Raw genomic sequence first — 19,107 nt, forward strand, 5'->3', positions numbered from 1 at the left:
TCTCCTGTCTATGGAGCTACAGCTGTCTTTCATAAAGATAGTGACTCTCCAGACAGATTTGGAATGAAGATCAGAAGGTAACACAATACATCCTCTAGTATCCTATCTGAGTTAACCCCAGGAGGTAAAATCCTAACGGGGACAATGCAGTTTGAGGTTTTCCTACAAGTTAGCAAGTTCAGTTAACCTATGGGGGGGCCTAGGTTTACCTCAACCTGCTAACTAGGAAGACCTACGGGGCTGTGTTATGTAAGAGGTCAGACGAGATAATCACAACGGTCCCTTCTGGCTTTACAGTCTATGAATCGTGCAAGCTACAGACTGGCTGGTCTTCACCTGGATTTTATCTCCTGCTAACCTGAGCTAAGGACAAACCTTTTTTCCTATTGAAGACAAGGCCAGAGAAGGAAGTGGTTAAAGCACAACAAAATGTACATGTGGTATGTAGTGTCATTCACAAAAGAATTGCAGGGCACATGACACATTATCAAAACGTTAAAAGCAATGCAGGACAGTAGGCAAGAGAGATTGCTTTAATATGCTTAGCCATGCTGGTCATTGTAAATGAAAACAGGGATGGAGATCCACACATGGAATACAATTGCTAGTGACCATTTCTGAAGACTGTAGGTTATACCTCTGATAACCTGCTATGCAGCTTACCTTAGGCTATGTCTACCCTACCCTGCTGTTCAGACTATGGGGATGTGAATAGCACTATACACCAAACTGCTGTGCAGTAACTCCCCCATGTGCACGCTGCAGGCATGAACTGAAAGGTCCTGTGTAATGCAAACTAAGAACCTTTTAGTTTGCACACGCAACATCCACACATAGGAGTTACAGTGCAGCATGTTGGTGTGCACTGATATTCACCCCTCCATAGTCCAAACTGCAGGGTGGTGTAGACATTGCCTTATTTCACAAGTGTGTGTTCAAAATGTTACTCTTTTGCCTTTCTGGAGGTCATTGTGTTAGGCTACACACACAGGAATGACTGAAAGTTACTTGTGTTCCCATTGAACCTGTTAAAACCTTTGTAACAAACATGGTAAACCTTCCTGGGTTGGAGTCCCTAATGTGAAAGGAATAGTTTAAGTGTCAGCTTTAATGCAAGTCCTTTTTCACTTCCTTCTCTTTCAGCCCAACTCCTACCCTCTTTTTGGAATCCACCTCTCCCGAGACTTGGCACTTTGCTCACTGTACATGCCAGTGGAATTAGCAATTAGTATTGGGTCTCATTTAGAGCATCACTAGTCTGCCATCACTGTCTTGAAGTGGAGAGGGAATATGCAGAAATGTTTGAATTGTGAAAGATGCTACTAAAAACTGGCAGGAACTTTGTCTTTAGTTCTAAAAAACAGCTCCTAAATCATGGAGCTTAGGGTTTGAGATGAGTTTTTTCAGTAACGAGACAGGGCAGCTACTGACCTTCATACAGAAGCACTGGAGGGCTGTTCGAGCCTGGTTAGAGGTGACCTCTGTCCAATCTCAGTAGATGTTTTAGACCACATTCATCACCTTGGCATTGAAGTGCTTTGCAGAAGAAGTCAGTGAAAACTTTCTCTCCCTCTTATGGGTGGGTAATTTATTATCAATCATTAATATTAATAAACAAACTATCATTACTTATGCTGGATAGGCCAAGACGCAGATGGTGGTAGTGGTGTTTATATTGCAGTAGCACGTGGCAGCCCAGTTGTAGGGCTTCGCTGTAGCAGGTACTGTGTGTACACCACAAAAGGACAGCCCCTGCCCCGAGAGCTGGTCACTCTTACATCTCAGGGACAGATGTTCCCGAGCTATGAGACCCCTGTTGAGAAAATCTGCCACCCACTTACATTTTACTCTGACTAGTGGCAGTGCCTTTGTCCCTGGTGAGCATAGCTTTCAATGTTTCTGACCAACCTGGTGTGGCAGCCAAGAGACATTTGGGATGTTAAAAATGTTCAGAGCAGTTGTGGCTTGTCCTGATTAGCAAAGAGTGAGTACAGCTGTTGGCTGAGTAAATATTGAAAGAATTTTGTTTTATGGCACCTTTCTGGAGGAATGATAAAACGTATTGTAAAAAGGTTGTTTCCTAGGCCTTCTCATAAAGAAGAGCTAGTCTACATTGGAAGCGCTACAGCGGCGCACATATACCGATGCAGCTGTGCCACTGTAGCACATCTGGTGAAGATGCTCTGTGCTGAGCTCTCCTGTTGGCATAATAAAACCACCTCTGCGAGAGGAAGTAGCTATGTCTGTGGGAGAAGCTCTCCTGCCGACACAGTGCTGTCCACACTGGCGCGTAGGTCGGTGTAACTTATATTGCTTGGGATGTGGCTTATGCGCACCCCTGAGCGACATAAATTGTACCAACATAAGTGGCAGTGTGTACAAGCCCAATGTGTCAGGTAATGTGATTCACTTCTAAATATACACTCTCAGTATGAGCTGAGTCAATAGAGAATGTCACAGGTGAGTCAGAGCTTTAGATTCATAGCAAGCTAGAGTTGGTTCTGAAAGCAGAGAAGATTGGACAGGTTGAATTATTAAATCAATTTCCTTTTACCAGTATCTTAAATATGTGAAGTGTTTATGAAAAAAATCTGTAGCTGCCACCAGCCATTCAGAGGTTAACGTGGGATGAGAGCATGGACAATGCTTTATATCCCAGTTACATCCCAAGTTTAACACGTGAAGAGAGCCTTTTGCAAGCCCTGTGCAATGGGCTGAATTTCGCCCTTAGTGAATACAGAACTATTCTCTGTTTTCCTAAACTGCTGTAGTTGTTTGAATTATGATAGCACCTAGAGGCCCTAACTGAGCTCAGGGCTCCCTTGTGCGAGGCACTGTATGTACACATAGATAATCCCTGATCCAAAGTGCTTACAGTCTAAATAGACAAGACAAAGGATGAGAAAGTTCTGTCACTGTACAGACGAGATCTAAGGCACAGGACAGTGGCTTGCCCAAAATCACAGGAAGTTTGACAGAGCCAGATATTGGTCTCCAGTCTCCTGGATCTCAGTCCAATGTCTTAGCCACATCATGCTTATTGCTGTGATCTCTGCTTCAAAGGATTCAGAAAACCAACTAGCTCTGATTCTGGTTAAGAAGGCCTCATGTACATATCGAGTTGACCATTTCAACTGTCATGCTTGTGCTTAGTGTAGAAAAGAGCATAAGCTAGTTAAAAGATTTCTGAAAATAATTCTTCGGGATACATTTGATAATGGCCTAGCCTTGAATGTTTTTTAACAACATTAACAGTGATGACACAATGGTTAGCTGAAAGTGTTTTAAAACTACTGCATATGTAGTGTAGAAATCATCATGATATAAAATGTAGAATGAAAGTTTCTGCAATGCTGACTGTTCGAAAGGCTTTCTCTGTTAATTTATAATTATTTAAAACATTGGTGGGTGGGGCATGGTCTTAACCATAACAACCTACATTAATTGCTACTTGAAAGCAAAGAAGAACCAGAATTGCCCGCAGTTTCAGGAGATAAAACATGTTTGGTTTAAACAAAGGAATTGACAAATGTTCTTTCTATTCTTTGTTGTCCATAACAGTATAGGTGAAAATTAAAGTTATTGCAAACAAAGCTTTTGCAAACACATTTTAAGTGAGAGATTTTTAAACCAGTCTTTGGAGCAGAGTGAAGATTGCTATCCGAATAGTAAAGTACCCTAGGCCAGTGTTTCTCAAACTGGGGTCACCGCTTGTGTACGGAAAGCCCCTGGTGGGCTGGGCTGGTTTGTTTACCTGTGATGGTCACACAAACACCACCCTATACCGGAAACCTACTGTCCACTATACTTACGTACATGCCTCCAGCTTTCATCCAGACCACACCACACGATCCATTGTCTACAGCCAAGCTCTACGATACAATCGCATTGGCTCCAACCCCTCAGACAGAGCCAAACACCTACAAGATCTCTATCAAGCATTCTTACAACTACAGTACCCACCTGCTGAAGTGAAGAAACAGATTGACAGCGCCAGAAGGGTACCCAGAAGTCACCTACTACAGGACAGACCCAACAAAGAAAGTAACAGAATGCCACTAGCCGTCACCTTCAGCCACCAACTAAAACCTCTCCAGTGCATCATCAAGGATGTACAAACTATCCTGAAGGACGATCCATCACTCTCACAGATCTTGGGAGACAGGACAGTCCTTGCTAACAGACAGCCCCCCAACCTGAAGCAAATACCAGCAACCACAGACCACACAACAAAAACACTAACCAGGAACCTATCCTTGCAACAAAACCTGTTGCCAACTCTGTCCACATATCTATTCAGGGGACACCATCATAGGACCTAATCACATTAGCAACACTATCAGAGGCTTGTTCACCTGCACATCTACCAATGTGATTATATGCCATCATGTGCCAGCAATGTCCCTCTGCCACGTACATTGGCCAAACCAGACACTCTCTACGTAAAACAATAAATGGACACAAATCAGATGTCAAGAAGCATAACATTAAAAAACCAGTCGGAGAACACTTCAGTCTCCCTGGTCACTCGATTAGACCTAAAAGTCGCAATATTACAACAAAAAAAACTTCAAAAACAGACTCCAATGAGAGACTGCTGAATTGGAATTAATTTGCAAAATGGACACCATTAAATTAGGCTTGAATAAAGACAGGGAGTGGATGGGTCATTACACAAAGTAAAACTATTTCCCTGTGTTTATTCCCTCCCCCCCACAGTTCCTCACAACTTCTTGTCAACTGCTGCAAATGGATCATTTTCATTACCACTACAAACAGTTTTTTTCCTTTCCTGCCAGTAATAGCTCACCTTATCTGATCACTCTCCTTAGAATGTGTATGGTAACACCCATTGTTTCATGTTCTCTGTGTGTGTGTATAATATATATATCTTCCTACTGTATTTTCCACTGCATGCATCCGATGAAGTGGGCTGTAGACCACGAAAGCTTATGCTCAAATACATTTGTTAGTCTCTAAGGTGCCACAAGTACTCCTGTTCTTTTCACAGATACAGACTAACATGGCTGCTACTCTGAAACCACTACTGACAGTGAGTGTCAGATGCATGCAGCCAACCAGGGCTGATTACTGTTTAACTGGAAGGCCCTATCTGAACTAGGGAATTTTAATGGCATAGACAAGGACATATGGAATTAAGCCCTGCTTCAGCAAACCATAGTTAAAACAAATTACTACTAAATCAGTTAACACTGTAAATTATTAAAACTCTTAATCTTTTCCCCTCAGTATTGGTAGTGGAATAAGACTACTCAGTTTCACTTTTGATGATGACCAATTTCACTTTCAGGTTCTCAGATGCCCTGCATAATGCAGCTGTTTTAGGGTTTCTAATACTGCACGTGAATGATATCGTAAACCCACCCTGGCTTTTTTGGGGGGTGGAGGAGAAACAATATTTTTATTTATAAAACATTTCTATTAGTATTAGGTTTGTACAGCTCTTTCCCTTTCCTTTTTAACAAAAGAAAATTGGGAGCCCGAACTCTACTTCCAGAGTGGTAGCCGTATTAGTCTGTATCAGCAAAAACAAAGAGGAGTCTTTGTGGCACCTTAGAGACTGGGGCCTTGGCTACACTTGAGAGTTACAGCACTGTTGGTGGCTTTATAGCACTGTAACTCACTCCCCATCCACACTGGCAAGGCACATACAGCGCTGTATCTCCATGGCTACAGCGCTGCTTGTACTCCACCTCCATGAGAGGAATAAAGAGTATAGCGCTGCTGCTGCTGCTGCGCTGGAGCACCAGTGTAAACAGGGAATAATCTTAGTATGCTGTGACTGACCTCCGGAAGCTTCCCATAATCCTTTTAAATGAAGATTACTCTCTTTTTGTTGTGATGCCTCTTTTTGTTTTGTTGTGAACTCCGGGCTCCGGAGCTGGTTATCAAAAAAACAAACACAGCTAGTGTTTGCTGTGAATGGGCAGAGGCGGGGGGCTCCCTTTGGAACGCCCACAGCTAGTGTTTGCCTGAAGAGAGGGGGAGGGAGAAGGCTTGAGGAGAGAAGCAGACTGGTGGGTGGGAGGGGTGGGGGTCCATTTTGGCGCAGCTGCTTATCTGGTCTGTGAGGGGAAAAATCAGTTGCTGTTTGCTTTCAGTGAATGAGAGAGAGGTGGGGGAGGGGGTCGGAACTTCCAACGCAGCTGCTGACAGAGTGTCAGCTCCAAAAATCCACTCTCTCTCTCCCCCACGCTCCCTGTCACACTCCACCCCACCCCACCCCTTTTGAAAAGCACGTTGCAGCCACTTGAACGCTGGGATAGCTGCCCATAATGCACCGCTACCAATGCCGCTGCAGATGCTGCAAATGTGGCCACGACAGTGCGCTGTCAGCTGTCAGTGTGGACAGACTGCAGCGCTTTCCCCACTCAGCTGTACGGAGACAGGTTTAACTCCCAGCTCTGTACAGCTGCAAGTGTAGCCATACCCTAACAAATTTATTTGGGCATAAGCTTTCGTGGGCTAGAACCCACTTCATCAGAGGCATGGAGTGGAAAATACATGGGTGTGTGTGTGTGTAGATATAGATATACACACACATACACATAATACATGAACAGACGGGCATTGCCTTACCAAGTGTGAGGTCAGTCTAACAAGACAATTCAATTGACAGCAGGATACCAAGGGAGGAAAAATAACTTTTGAAGTGGTAATGAGTGGCCCATTTCAGACAGTTGACAAGATGGTGTGAGTAACAGTAGAGGGAAATTAATATTAGGGAAATTAGGTTTAGGTTTTGTAATGACCCAACCACTCAGTCTTTATTCAGGCCTAATCTGATGGTGTCCAGTTTGCAAATTAATTCTAGTTCTGCAGTTTCACGTTGGAGTCTGTTTTTGAAGTTTTTTTGTCGAAGAATTGCCACTTTTAGGTTTGTTATTCAGTGACCAGAGAGATTGAAGTGTTCTCCTGCTGGTTTTTGAATGTTATGATTCCTGATGTCAGATTTGTGTCCATTTATTCTTTTGTGTAGAGACTGTCTGGCTCTACACAAGGAAAAAAAGGAGAGCAGCAGAATACGGACCCTGGATTTCAGAAAAGCAGACTTTGACTCCCTCAGGGAACTGATGGGCAGGATCCCCAGGGAAAATAACATGAGGGGGAAAGGAGTCCAGGAGAGCTGGCTGTATTTTAAAGAATCCTTATTGAGGCTGCAGGAAAAAAACATCCCGATGTGTAGGAAGAATAGTAAATATGGCAAGCAGCCAGCTTGGCTTAACAATGAAATCCTTGCTGATCTTAAACGCAAAAAAGAAGCTTACAAGAAATGGAAGATTAGACAAATGACCAGGGAGGAGTATAAAAATATTGCTCAGGCATGCAGGAGTGAAATCAGGAAGGCCAAATCACACTTGGAGTTGCAGCTAGCAAGAGATGTTAAGAGTAACAAGAAGGGTTTCTTCAGGTATGTTAGCAACAAGAAGAAAGTCAAGGAAAGTATGAGCCCCTTACTGAATGAGGGAGGCAACCTAGTGACAGAGGATGTGGAAAAAGCTAATGTACTCAATGCTTTTTTTGCCTCTGTCTTCACAAACAAGGTCAGCTCCCAGACTGCTGCACTGGGCAGCACAGTATGGGGAGGAGGTGACCAGCCCTCTGTGAAGAAAGAAGTGGTTCAGGACCATTTACAAAAACTGGACGAGCACAAGTCCATGGGGCCGGATGCGCTGCATCCAAGGGTGCTAAAGGAGTTGGCGGATGTGATTGCAGAGCCATTGGCCATTATCTTTGAAAACTCATGGCAATCGGGAGAGATCCCAGATGACTGGAAAAAGGCTACTGTAGTGCCCATCTTTAAAAAAGGGAAGGAGGAGGATCCAGAGAACTACAGGCCAGTCAGCCTCACCTCAGTCCTTGGAAAAATCATGGAGCAGGTCCTCAAGGAATCAATTCTGAAGCACTTAGAGGAGAGGAAAGTGATCAGGAACAGTCAGCATGGATTCACCAAGGGCAAGTCATGCCTGACTAACCTAATTGCCTTCTATGAAGAGATAACTGGGTCTGTGGATGAGGGGAAAGCAGTGGATGTGTTATTCCTTGACTTTAGCAAGGCTTTTGATACTGTGTTCCACAGTATTCTTGCCAGCAAGTTAAAGAAGTATGGGCTGGATGATTGGACTATAAGGTGAATAGAAAGCTGGTTAGATCGTCGGGCTCAACGGGTAGTGATCAATGGCTCCATGTCTAGTTGGCAGCCGGTTTCAAGTGGAGTGCCCCAAGGGTCGGTCCTGGGGCCGGTTTTCAATATCTTCATTAATGATTTGGAGGATGGCGTGGACTGCACTCTCAGCAAGTTTTCAGATGACACTAAACTGGGAGGAGTGGTAGATACGCTGGAGGGTAGGGATAGGATACAGAGGGACCTAGACAAATTAGAAGACTGGGCCAAAAGAAACCTGATGAGGTTCAACAAGGACAAGTGCAGAGTTCTGCACTTAAGATGGAAGAATCGCATTCACCCTTACAAACTAGGGACCGAATGGCTAGGAAGCAGTTCTGCAGAAAAGGACCTAGGGGTTCCAGTGGACAAGAACATAAGAATGACCGTACCGGGTCAGACCAAAGGTCCATCTAGCCCAGTATCTGTCTACCGACAGTGGCCAATGCCAGGTGCCCCAGAGGGAGTGAACCTAACAGGCAATGATCAAGTGATCTCTCTCCTGTCATCCATCTCCATCCTCTGCCGAACAGAGGCTAGAGACACCATTCTTTACCCATCCTGGCTAATAGCCATTTATGGACTTAGCCACCATGAATTTATCCAGTTCCCTTTTAAAGGGAAGTCCTAGCCTTCACAACCTCCTCAGAAGCTGGATATGAGTCAACAGTGTGCCCTTGTCGCCAAGAAGGCTAACGGCATTTTGGGCTGTATAAGTAGGAGCATTGCCAGCAGATCGAGGGATGTGATCATTCTCCTCTATTTAACATTGGTAAGGCCTCATCTGGAGTACTGTGTCCAGTTTTGGGCCCCACGCTACAAGAAGGATGTGGAAAAATTGGAAAGAGTCCAGCGAAGGGCAACAAAAATGATTAGGGGGCTGGAGCACATGACTTATGAGGAGAGGCTGAGGGAACTGGGATTGTTTAGTCTGCAGAAGAGAAGAATGAGGGGGGATTTGATAGCTGCTTTCAACTACCTGAAAGGGGGTTCCAAAGAGGATGGATCTAGACTGTTCTCAGTGGTAGCAGATGACAGAACAAGGAGTAATGGTCTCAAGTTGCAGTGAGGGAGGTTTAGGTTGGATATTAGGAAAAACTTTTTCACTCAGAGTGGTGAAGTACTGGAATGGGTTCCCTAGGAAGGTGGTGGAATTTCCTTCCTTAGAGGTTTTTAAGGTCAGGCTTGACAACGCCCTGGCTGGGATGATTTAGTTGGGAATTGGTCCTGCTTTGAGCAGGGGTTTGGACTAGATACCTCCTGAGGTCCCTTCGAACCCTGATATTCTATGATTCTATGTTTGGCCAATGTATATGGCAGAGGGGCATTGTTGGCACATGGCACATATCACATTTGTAGATGTGCAGGTGAATGAGCCCCTGATGGTGTGGCTGATGTGGTTAGGTCCTATGATGATGTCCCCTGAATAGAGATGTGGACAGAGTTGGCACTGGGGTTTGTTGCAGGGTTTGGTTCCTGGGTTGGTGTTTTTGTTGTGTGGTGTGTAGTTGCTGGTGAGTATTTGCTTCAGGTTGCGGGGCTGTCTGTAAGTGAAGACTGTCTTGTCCCCTAAGGTCTGTGAGAGTGAGGGATCGTACTTCCGGATAGGTTGTAGATCCTTGATGATATGCTGGAGAGGTTCTAGTTGGGGGCTGTAGGTGATGGCTAGTGGCATTCCGTTATTTTCTTTGTTGGGCCTGTCTTGTAGTAGGTGACTTCTGGGTACCCTTCTGGCTCTGTCAATCTGTTTCTTCACTTCACCAGGTGGGTATTGTAGTTGTAAGAACGCTTGATAGAAATCCTGTAGGTGTTTTTCTCTCTCTGAGGGATCGGAGCAAATGTGGTTGTATCTTAGAGCTTGACTGTAGACAATGGATCGTGTGATCCATTGTCTACAGCCTCTACTTGGGTTTTACTGTAACCTAAATTACATTTTATGTACATGTACAGTCGTCTGGGGGGCAAATATACAAACTGGCAAAACTGGTCAAACTATTGGCTTAATATTATTTGAGGTTGGTTTAGATCTTAGTGTTTTTGAAAAAAAATTCTAGAATAAATTGATTGTAGCTTTCTTTATCACCAAGAATCTTTGAAGATTGTTGAACCCTGTGCAAATTTATCTAGTCTCTGTTTTCCAGACTTCTTGTGATTCTTGAAAAATGAAGTATGTGGATTAGTGTCCCTTTCAGAGTGGAAATTGAACAGGAGGAGTTCTAGAGCTTTCACAGGAAGTGACAATTCTTAACGTGCTATTTTCTGTCATCCCTTTCAGTTTGTACCTTGGGTTTTTTCAGTCACCGATGCTATCTGCTGTTCTAAGGAAGCCACCCATGAAAGCTAGTTAAGAAATCAGATAAAGGAGCATTTAAAGAGATTAAACTCAGCATCATGATATCACCAGAGAAGGTAGCAGAATTAGTTGTTTGGCCAGTTTTCATAGAGACAAAGCACCCTTTTGAGCGCACAGTATTCATGGATAAAAGGAGCTAACCTCTTGAACTTCAGTGGAAAGATTTTATCAGAAGCTGAAGCTGTGTTGTGAGCAAGATACAAAATTACCAGTCTTGGCAGAAGTTGATTTTTATTTTTTTTATAATTTTGATGGATAATATTGGTCTAGTTTTAAACGTTTTTAGATTTTTATCAATTTAAATTTTGATGGTTGCAGGAAATTATGGGTGGGAGTCAGGCAGTGAGAGAGTAAGTCAATTATTTAATGACAGTCGATGTTGAGATTAAAAAAAAAATAAAGCTTTGTAGCCACTAAAATACAAACTGTCAACATCACATCAAACTAAATATCCTTAAATCAAACCAATAAGTTCTCAAGCAGTATTTTCTTACTTTCTTACTGTATGTTTCTGTTATCGATGGAGATATTTGTTCCTCAGTTTGGGTGTCTACGGTGAAATAGATGTTTACCGATATTTAGCAGTAAAAATCTAATCCTTCCAAGTCTCCAGATTCCCTAATAGAGCAGTGTTCATTGTCTTTGAAATGAGTTCATGACTATATGACCTATGCAGTTCTTGTCTGCCAGAGAGCCCTGGTTCTCCTTCGAGTGATGGTCTCTATTCGTATTCCACCGAGGGTAATGCGCATGGAGCTTTTCAAAATAGCAGTGTCTCTTGGTCCACCCATGTGCCCCTGCGTTACCTCGTGGTTTTGCCTGGGGCGATAAAGGGCAGGATGGACCAACCGCATCTTTAGTTCCTTCTCGCCGCCGCATGGTCTGAGTCGGAGCTTCAACTGTGCTCTTGTCCTTGGTGATGCATTTTCCAAACTTTTATTGAAAAACTGTTCTTTATTTATTCAGGATTTTGTTGTTTATGTACTAATTATCTTGTTTCCGCAAGTTTTGTAGGATTACGGACTGGGGACGCTGCTCCAGCAGTTTCCTGCCAAACAATCCACAACATACACATACCCCAACACCCACGTGTGGATATTGGCCATAGTCAGGATTTCCATGGTTTTCTGTAGTAATTTTCTTGTTTCTGAAAGTCCTGCAAATCTTAAGACTCAGGATATCACTTTGGCAGTTCCCCACCAAACAATCTCCCCTCTCTTCCCCCACAGCACCTGCATCTGGGTACTGGAGTTTGATAAACAATCCGGGATTAAAAGTGCGCTTCCTGCCCTTGTTTGTTCTCCCTCAGTGACAAACACCAACGTTGTCTGTACAGCTTAGGGGAAGCCCACACTGTCCAGGTGCATCAAAAATCCCCAACAGCTGGAGACGGGACACTAGATGTGAAGGGCTCTGAGTTACTATAGAGAATTCTTTCCTAGGTATCCAAGGTCTGATGGGCCTTGCCCACATGCTCAGGGTCTAACTGATTGCCATATTTGGGGTTGGGAAGGAATTTTCTCCCAGGTCAGCTTGGCAGAGACCCTGTGGGGGTTTCGCCTTCCTTGGAACCATGTTGCACAGGTCACTGACAGGTTTAAAATAGTGTAAATGGTGGATTCTCTGCAACTTGAAGTCTTTAAGCCATGATTTGAGGACTTCAGTAACTCCGCCAGAGATTAGGTGTCTATTTCAGGAGTGGGTGAGGTTCTGTGTCTTGCAGTGTGCAGGAGGTCAGACTAGATGATCACAATGGTCCCTTCTGACCTTAAAGTCTGAGTCTTTGAACATCAGTCACTCCTTCCCTGCCCTAAACAGGAAGGCAGAGCCCTCCACGTTAAGAGGCACCCTATGGTTTCCATGGGGCTACAGTTGGACCCTGGCCAGGAGAAACACCACTCCCCACACACACACACCTCATGTATTGGCCTGAACAATCCAAAAATGCACCCAGGCCTGGTGCCACCAGTACCAGTGCTATGGACCCCGCACCAGGGCCTAGCCAAGAGTCATGGAAGCATGCACATAAGCATGGAAGTAAGTCTTCCTCCAGGTCTAAGAAAGACGCCATGCTGTCCATAAGCTCCAGTCAAGAATGGGCACCATGCTCTAAGAACCACAAGAGTGACCACGTTGATTGGGAGAGGCTTAACTACCCCTGGGCCTCATGAACCGCTCACACTGGAAAAGATGCAATTTCCGCATGCCTCGGTGAGGGGCCCATACCCAATTTGCCACCTTCTGCCTGTGTTCATATGACACTCCCCTCTCCATAGGATCCATTGGCACCACCATTGATGCAGGACTCCAGTTCCTCCTCAGAGTCTGAGAGGCCCGGACTTTATACATGGCCCACCGCTTCCATTCCAAGGACATGACTATCAGATGGTCCCTACGGCACCATGGCAATATCCTCCCTGACCTCAGCCCAGGAGCCACTGGTACCCAGCTCCCTGGGCTCCACAGCTACAACAGCAGGATCAACCAGATTGGCCATATTGAAGCTCGTGGCCCCAGTACTCACCTTCAGAACTGTCCCATTCAATGTGGGAGGGACTATCCTGTATCACCAACCCATCCTCTGCCGAGTAGTTGCTTGGAATCAGGATTAGACGATGCCCTGATCAGCTCGGTACCGGCAGATCTGGAGGGATGTATTTTAAACAATCCTTATTGAGGTTGCAGGAATAAACTATTCCGATGTGTAGAAAGAATAGTAAATATGGCAGGCAACCAGCTTGGCTTAACAGTGAAATCCTTGCTGATCTTAAACACAAAAAAGAAGCTTACAAGAAGTGGAAGATTGGACAAATGACCAGGGAGGAGTATAAAAATATTACTCAGGCATGCAGGAGTGACCAGCCCTCTGTGGAGAAAGAAGTTGCTTGGCACTATTTAGAAAAGCTGGATGAGCACAAGTCCATGGGGCTGAATGCGCTGCATCCGAGGATGCTAAAGGAGTTGGTGGATGTGATGGCAGAGCCATTGGCCATTATCTTTGAAAACTCGTGGCGATCGGGGGATGTCCCAGATGACTGGAAAAAGGCTAATGTAGTACCCATCTTTTAAAAAGGGAAGGAGGAGGATCCGGGGAACTACAGGCCAGTCAGCCTTACCTCAGTCCCTGGAAAAATCAATCATGGAGCAGGTCCTCAAGGAATTCATTTTGAAGCACTTAGAGGAGAGGAAAGTGATGAGGAACAGTCGCCCTTGGTGAATCCATGCTAAGTCATGCCTGACTAACCTAATTGCCTTCTATGAAGAGATAACTGGGTCTGTGGATGAGGGGAAAGCAGTGGATGTGTTGTTCCTTGACTTTAGCAAAGCTTTTGATATGGTCTCCCACAGTATTCTTGCCAGTTAAAGTCGTATGGGCTGGATGAATGGACTATAAGGATGTGGAAAAATTGGAAAGAGTCCGGCAGAGGGCAACAAAAATTATTAGGGGGCTGGAGCACATGACTTATGAAGAGAGGCTGAAGGAACTGGGATGGTTTAGTCTTCAGAAGAGAAGAATGAGGGGGGATTTGATAGCTGCTTTCAACTACCTGAAAAGGGTTCTTAAGTTCCAGTGGAGGTGGTTTAGGTTGGATATTAGGAAAAACGTTTTCACTAGTAGGGTGGTGAAGCACTGGAATGGGTTACCTAGGGAGGTGGTGGAATCTCCTTCCTTAGAGGTTTTTAAGGTCAGGCTTGACAAAGGCCTGGCTGGGATGATTTAGTTGGGAATTGGTCATGCTTTGAGCAGGGGGTTGGACTAGATGACCTCCTGAGGTCCCTTCCAATGCTGATATTCCATGATAATTCCAAGAGGGGCATGTGTAATCAATTTCCCCCTTGCCCCCAGACATACCCTCGACATACCATTGGAAGTGGTGCAGAACAAGCAGCACCACCTACTAGATCTTCTATGTGCATTGGTACTGGCCAGGGTGGCCCTACCAATCAACAAGGACATTCTGCAACCGGCACGCACTGTATAGCATACCTTGGCCACATGCTGCCCCTCCCTCCCCCCAAAGGGACAAACAAAAATTACCTAAAAGGTCTGAGTTCCTGTTATCTCATCCTCCGCCCAACTCCCTGGTGATTCAGGCTGCTACAGAGCGGGCTAAACAACTGCACACACACTCCACCACAACTGACAAGAAGGGTAAGGGACTGGACCTAATTGGTCACAAGGTCTTCTCGGCAGCCTCCAGTTCCGGATCTCTAACTACCTGGCGCCGATGGCCAAATACGACTTCTTATACTATGGACAGATGGCAAAATTTGCAGATAAGCTACCTCAACAGGATTGTTCTGAATTCCAAGATAGTCTAGAGGAAGGCAATTTGGTTGCTAAGTCCATATTTCAGGATGCGGTTGATACAGCAGATACATGCTCGCACGTTTTGGCAACTGGAATCATTATGAGGGAATCCTGGTTACTCTGCACAGGTTTCCTTAGGGAAGTAGAGGAAATTATTGAAGATCTCCCTTTTGACAAATCACATCTCCTCAACCAAAAGACGGATGACTCCTTGCACTCATTAAAAGATTCTAGAGCCACCTTATGATCCTTAGGTGTGTATATATACATCAGCTCCAAAGCAAAAGTTTTGTTGCCCACTGCCTACACAAGGTTAAAGAACTCTCCAGTTCTACCACCAGCAGGCCTACGAACCTTCCCAGAAACACCCTAAGGTTCACAGAGCATGTCTATCTGTTCCAAGAGTACAGTCCTCCACATAGCACAGTCTGCGCCTAAGCAATATTTCTGAGTGCAACTACAGAGTCATCAACCACTTTGCGCCTCAACACTCTGGCTAACCACCCCATTCAGGGTCTTTCTCAAACTCTTTCTGTATGATTACAACGGACAAGTGGTCCTGGATTTCATTCAGTGCAGCTATACAATGGAGTTTGTGACACCACCTCCCCGATCCCATTCCAAGGATCACTCTCTTACCCTAGAGGTGGAGTCTCTCCTGCAATGAGGAACAGTGGAACCAGTCCCTGCAGCCCTTCAAAGCATGGAATTCTACTCCAACTACTTATTGGTACCCAAGAAGAAGGGAGGATGGAAACCAATCTTGGATCTCACACATAGGGTTACCAACCCTCCCAGTTTTGCTGGGAGTCTCCTAGAATAAGGCTCTATCTCCCGGAGGCTACTGCAGCCAATCTGGGAGATTTTAGGCAGGGTCTCTGCCTGCCCTGGCCCTGCTCCACTCCCAGAAGCGGCCAGCATATCCCTGCAGCCCCTTTTGGGGAGGGAAGGGGGTCTCCGCTGGGAGCTGCAGCCAATGGGAGCTGCAGGGGCAGGTACGGGCAACATGCAGAGACCCTCTAGTCCTCCACACCCCCAGGGGTTGCAGCAACATGCGCTGACTCTACAGCTCCCATTGGCTGGGAACTGAGGCCAATGGGAGCTGCGGGGATGGTGCCTTCGGGCAGGGGCAGCACAAGGAGACCCTCTGGCCCCTGCAACCTAGGAGGAGCCGCTAGCCCCTGCAACCTAGGGCCGCTGCGAGGATGTGCCAGCTGCCTGCACCCCAACCTCCTGCCCCAGCCCAGAGCCTGCACCCCACACCTCCTTCTGCATCCAAACTCCATCCCAGAGCCCGCATCCCCTCCTGCCTCTCCTGCCCCAGGCCCAGCCAGGTGAAAGTGACAGCAAGCGACGGAGGAAGGGGGACTGGAGTGAGCATGGTTGGGGCCTCAGAGAAGGGACGGGGCAGGGGTGGGGCAATAGTGCTTGAGTTTGTGCAATTACACAGTTGACAGCCCTACTCACACGCCTCAACCTTTACATTCTCAAACTGAAGTTCCGCATGGTCACACTTGCGGCTATCATCCCCTCACTAGAAAAAGACGTGGTTTACAGCTCTCAATATTCAGGATGTCTACTTCCCATATCGACACACATCACAAAGACGGTTCCTGAGGTTCATGGTGCATCCTTGACACTTCAAATACAAGATCTTCCTGTTCGGACTAACCATTGTCTCACGTCTTCAGAAAGGTTTCCTCTGTGGTAGCGGCTCACATCCAGCGACAACGAGTACTTGTCTTCCCTTTCCTAAACAACTGGCTGCTGGCGGCACAATCCAGAAAAGAAGCTTGGGAATCGACGTCCCTAACTTATTCTACTCCTCTTCTCCTTAGGAATGAGCATCAACGTCAAAAAAAAATGATTTTGCGCCCTACATGATCCCTAGAATTCATAGGCGCACACATCGATGCAGCCTCCACACACGCCTATCTGCCAAAAGACAACAGGTTCCAGAGCTCACTGGACCTGATCGCCTTAGTGACTTCCAGTCCCTCAGTCTCAGCCAGAACTTGCCTTCCCTCCTTGATCATGTGACAGCATGCATGTAAATTACACTGTTCACTCATTTACACCTCCACTGTCGACGCTCTGTAGCCAGAGCTGTATACTCCCCCATGCGCCAGTGCATGTACAGCATTCTCACCATTCCACCATTCCCTTCAGTGGTGGACAAACACACTCCAGGTTTGCTCAGGAATGCCCTTCCTCTTGCCTTCGACAACAGCTACAATTATAATGGACGCGTCACTCGAAGGCCGAGGCACCCACTTGGGAGATCGCATGACACAAGGCACTTGGACTGCCCAAGAAGCCAGGATGCATATCAACATCCTCAAACTACGAGTGCTACACAAGGCATGCCATGCATTCTTAACAGCTATCTGTTCTTGTCACATCCTTGCCATGTTGGACAACACCACTACGGTTTATTACATAAACAAGCAAGGGGGCACACGGTCCCCAGCACTGTGTGCAGAAGTGGTACACCTCTGGAAATGGTGCATGCCACATCATATCCTCTTGTCCACAACCTACCGTCCAGGAGCCCAGAATGTGATTGCCAGTGCCCTCACAGACACTTTGCAATTGATCATGAATGGGAGTTGCACAACATGCTAGTTGCGCACATTTTTGGCCACTGGGGAACTCCAATCAGGGACCGATTTGCATCTCACACCAACACTAAGTGCATCCAGTACTGCTCCAGAAGAGGACTCAGTGCCCACTTGCAGGGGGATGCCCTGATCATCAGCTGGTCAGAGTGAACCAGCTATGCCTTTCCTCTACTGCCATTCCTACCACACTTTCACAAACTCAGGCAGGAGAGGGTGGTGGTCATCCTGATCGCCCCATATTGGGCTTGCCAGTTCTGGTTCCCTCTTCTTCTCTGCATGTTGACACATCCCCCACTCCCACTATCAATGTTTCCAAAGCTATGGATGCAACACACCGGCAAACTCAGACACCCTGATCCAAGGGCGCGCCGCCTGACAGCTTGGTTTTTGGATGGACACCCCCACTATCACAGGAATACTTGCTGGTGGTCTGCGATAGCCTCTCCAGTGGCAGAAGGGGCTCCACAAGGTGATCCTACCAGGCCAAATGGGCTTGTTTCGATGCCTGGGCCAAACATATAGGTTTTGGCCCTGAAGCCATGGGCATCCCTGTGCTATTAGACTCTCTTCTCTCTCTAAAGGCCCCCAGGCTCACTCTCAGCTCCATCAAAATGCATGTAGCAGCCATTAGTGCCTTCCACCCTCTTGTGGAAGGGCATTCCGTCTTCACCCACCCCTTGACTGCCAGATTCTGGAAAGGCCTTGTATGCAAATATCTGCCCATCTGGACTGTCGCTCCTCACTGGAACCTCACCCTGGTCCTCACATTATTAACGAAGCCCCCCCTTGAAACCTCTGGCCTCCTGCTTTCTTTCTCTTCTAAGAAAGTAGCTTTCCTGGTCACAGTTACCTCTGCAAGGTGGTTTCCTTCCACACTCCTCAAACGAGGACCGGTGGCTTCACTCCCTTGATGTGCATAGGGCCCTGGCCTTTTACCTACAAGGGACAAAGGCATTCTGGAAGTCTGCCAGACCATTTGACCTTAAAAACCTCTAAGGAAGGAGATTCCACCACCGCCCTAGGTAACCCAGTCCACTGCTTCATCGCCCTCCTAGTGAAAAAGTTTTTCCTAATATCCAACCTAAACCTCCCCCACTGCAACTTGAGACCATTACTCCTTGTTCTGTCATCTGCTACCACTGAGAACAGTCTAGATCCATCCTCTTTGGAACCCCCTTTCAGGTAGTTGAAAGCAGCTATCAAATCCCCCCTCATTCTTTTCTTCTGCAGACTAAACAATCCCAGTTCCCTCAGCCTCTCCTCATAAGTCATGTGCTCCAGCCTCCTAATAATTTTTGTTGCCCTCCGCTGGACTCTTTCCAATTTTTCCACATCCTTCTTGTAGTGTGGGTCCCAAAACTGGTCACAGTACTCCAAATGAGACCTCACCAATATCAAATAGAGGGGAATGATCACATCCCTTGATCTGCTGGCAATGCCCCTACTTATACAGCCCAAAATGCCATTAGCCTTTTTGGCAATAAGGGCACACTGTTGACTTATATCCAGCTTCTCATCCACTGCAACCCCTAGGTCCTTTTCTGCAAAACTGCTGCCTAGCCACTGGGTCACTAATCTGTAGCAGTGCATGGGATTCTTCTGTCCTAAGTGCAGGACTCTGCACTTGTCCTTGCTG

General features: G+C 46.2%; 1 protein-coding gene across 6 annotated transcripts in view; it reads left to right on the forward strand.

Annotated features, from left to right (window-relative positions):
* Window positions 1-19,107, forward strand: part of MYO1D (myosin ID) — a 350,229-nt gene that overhangs the window by 242,151 nt on the left and 88,971 nt on the right. The window contains exon 22 of one of the 6 annotated variants that reach the window (XM_039504262.1): window positions 14,386-14,536. The exons of the other annotated variants lie outside the window; for them this stretch is intronic. Coding sequence (XP_039360196.1) covers window positions 14,386-14,521 — 136 coding nt within the window. The 3' untranslated portion in view covers window positions 14,522-14,536. Of the gene's footprint in view, window positions 1-14,385; window positions 14,537-19,107 lie in introns of those variants that run through there. 6 annotated transcript variants of the gene reach the window in all.

This window comes from Mauremys reevesii, linkage group 17 (assembly GCF_016161935.1).
Source record: "Mauremys reevesii isolate NIE-2019 linkage group 17, ASM1616193v1, whole genome shotgun sequence".
NCBI classification, from domain to species: domain Eukaryota; kingdom Metazoa; phylum Chordata; order Testudines; family Geoemydidae; genus Mauremys; species Mauremys reevesii.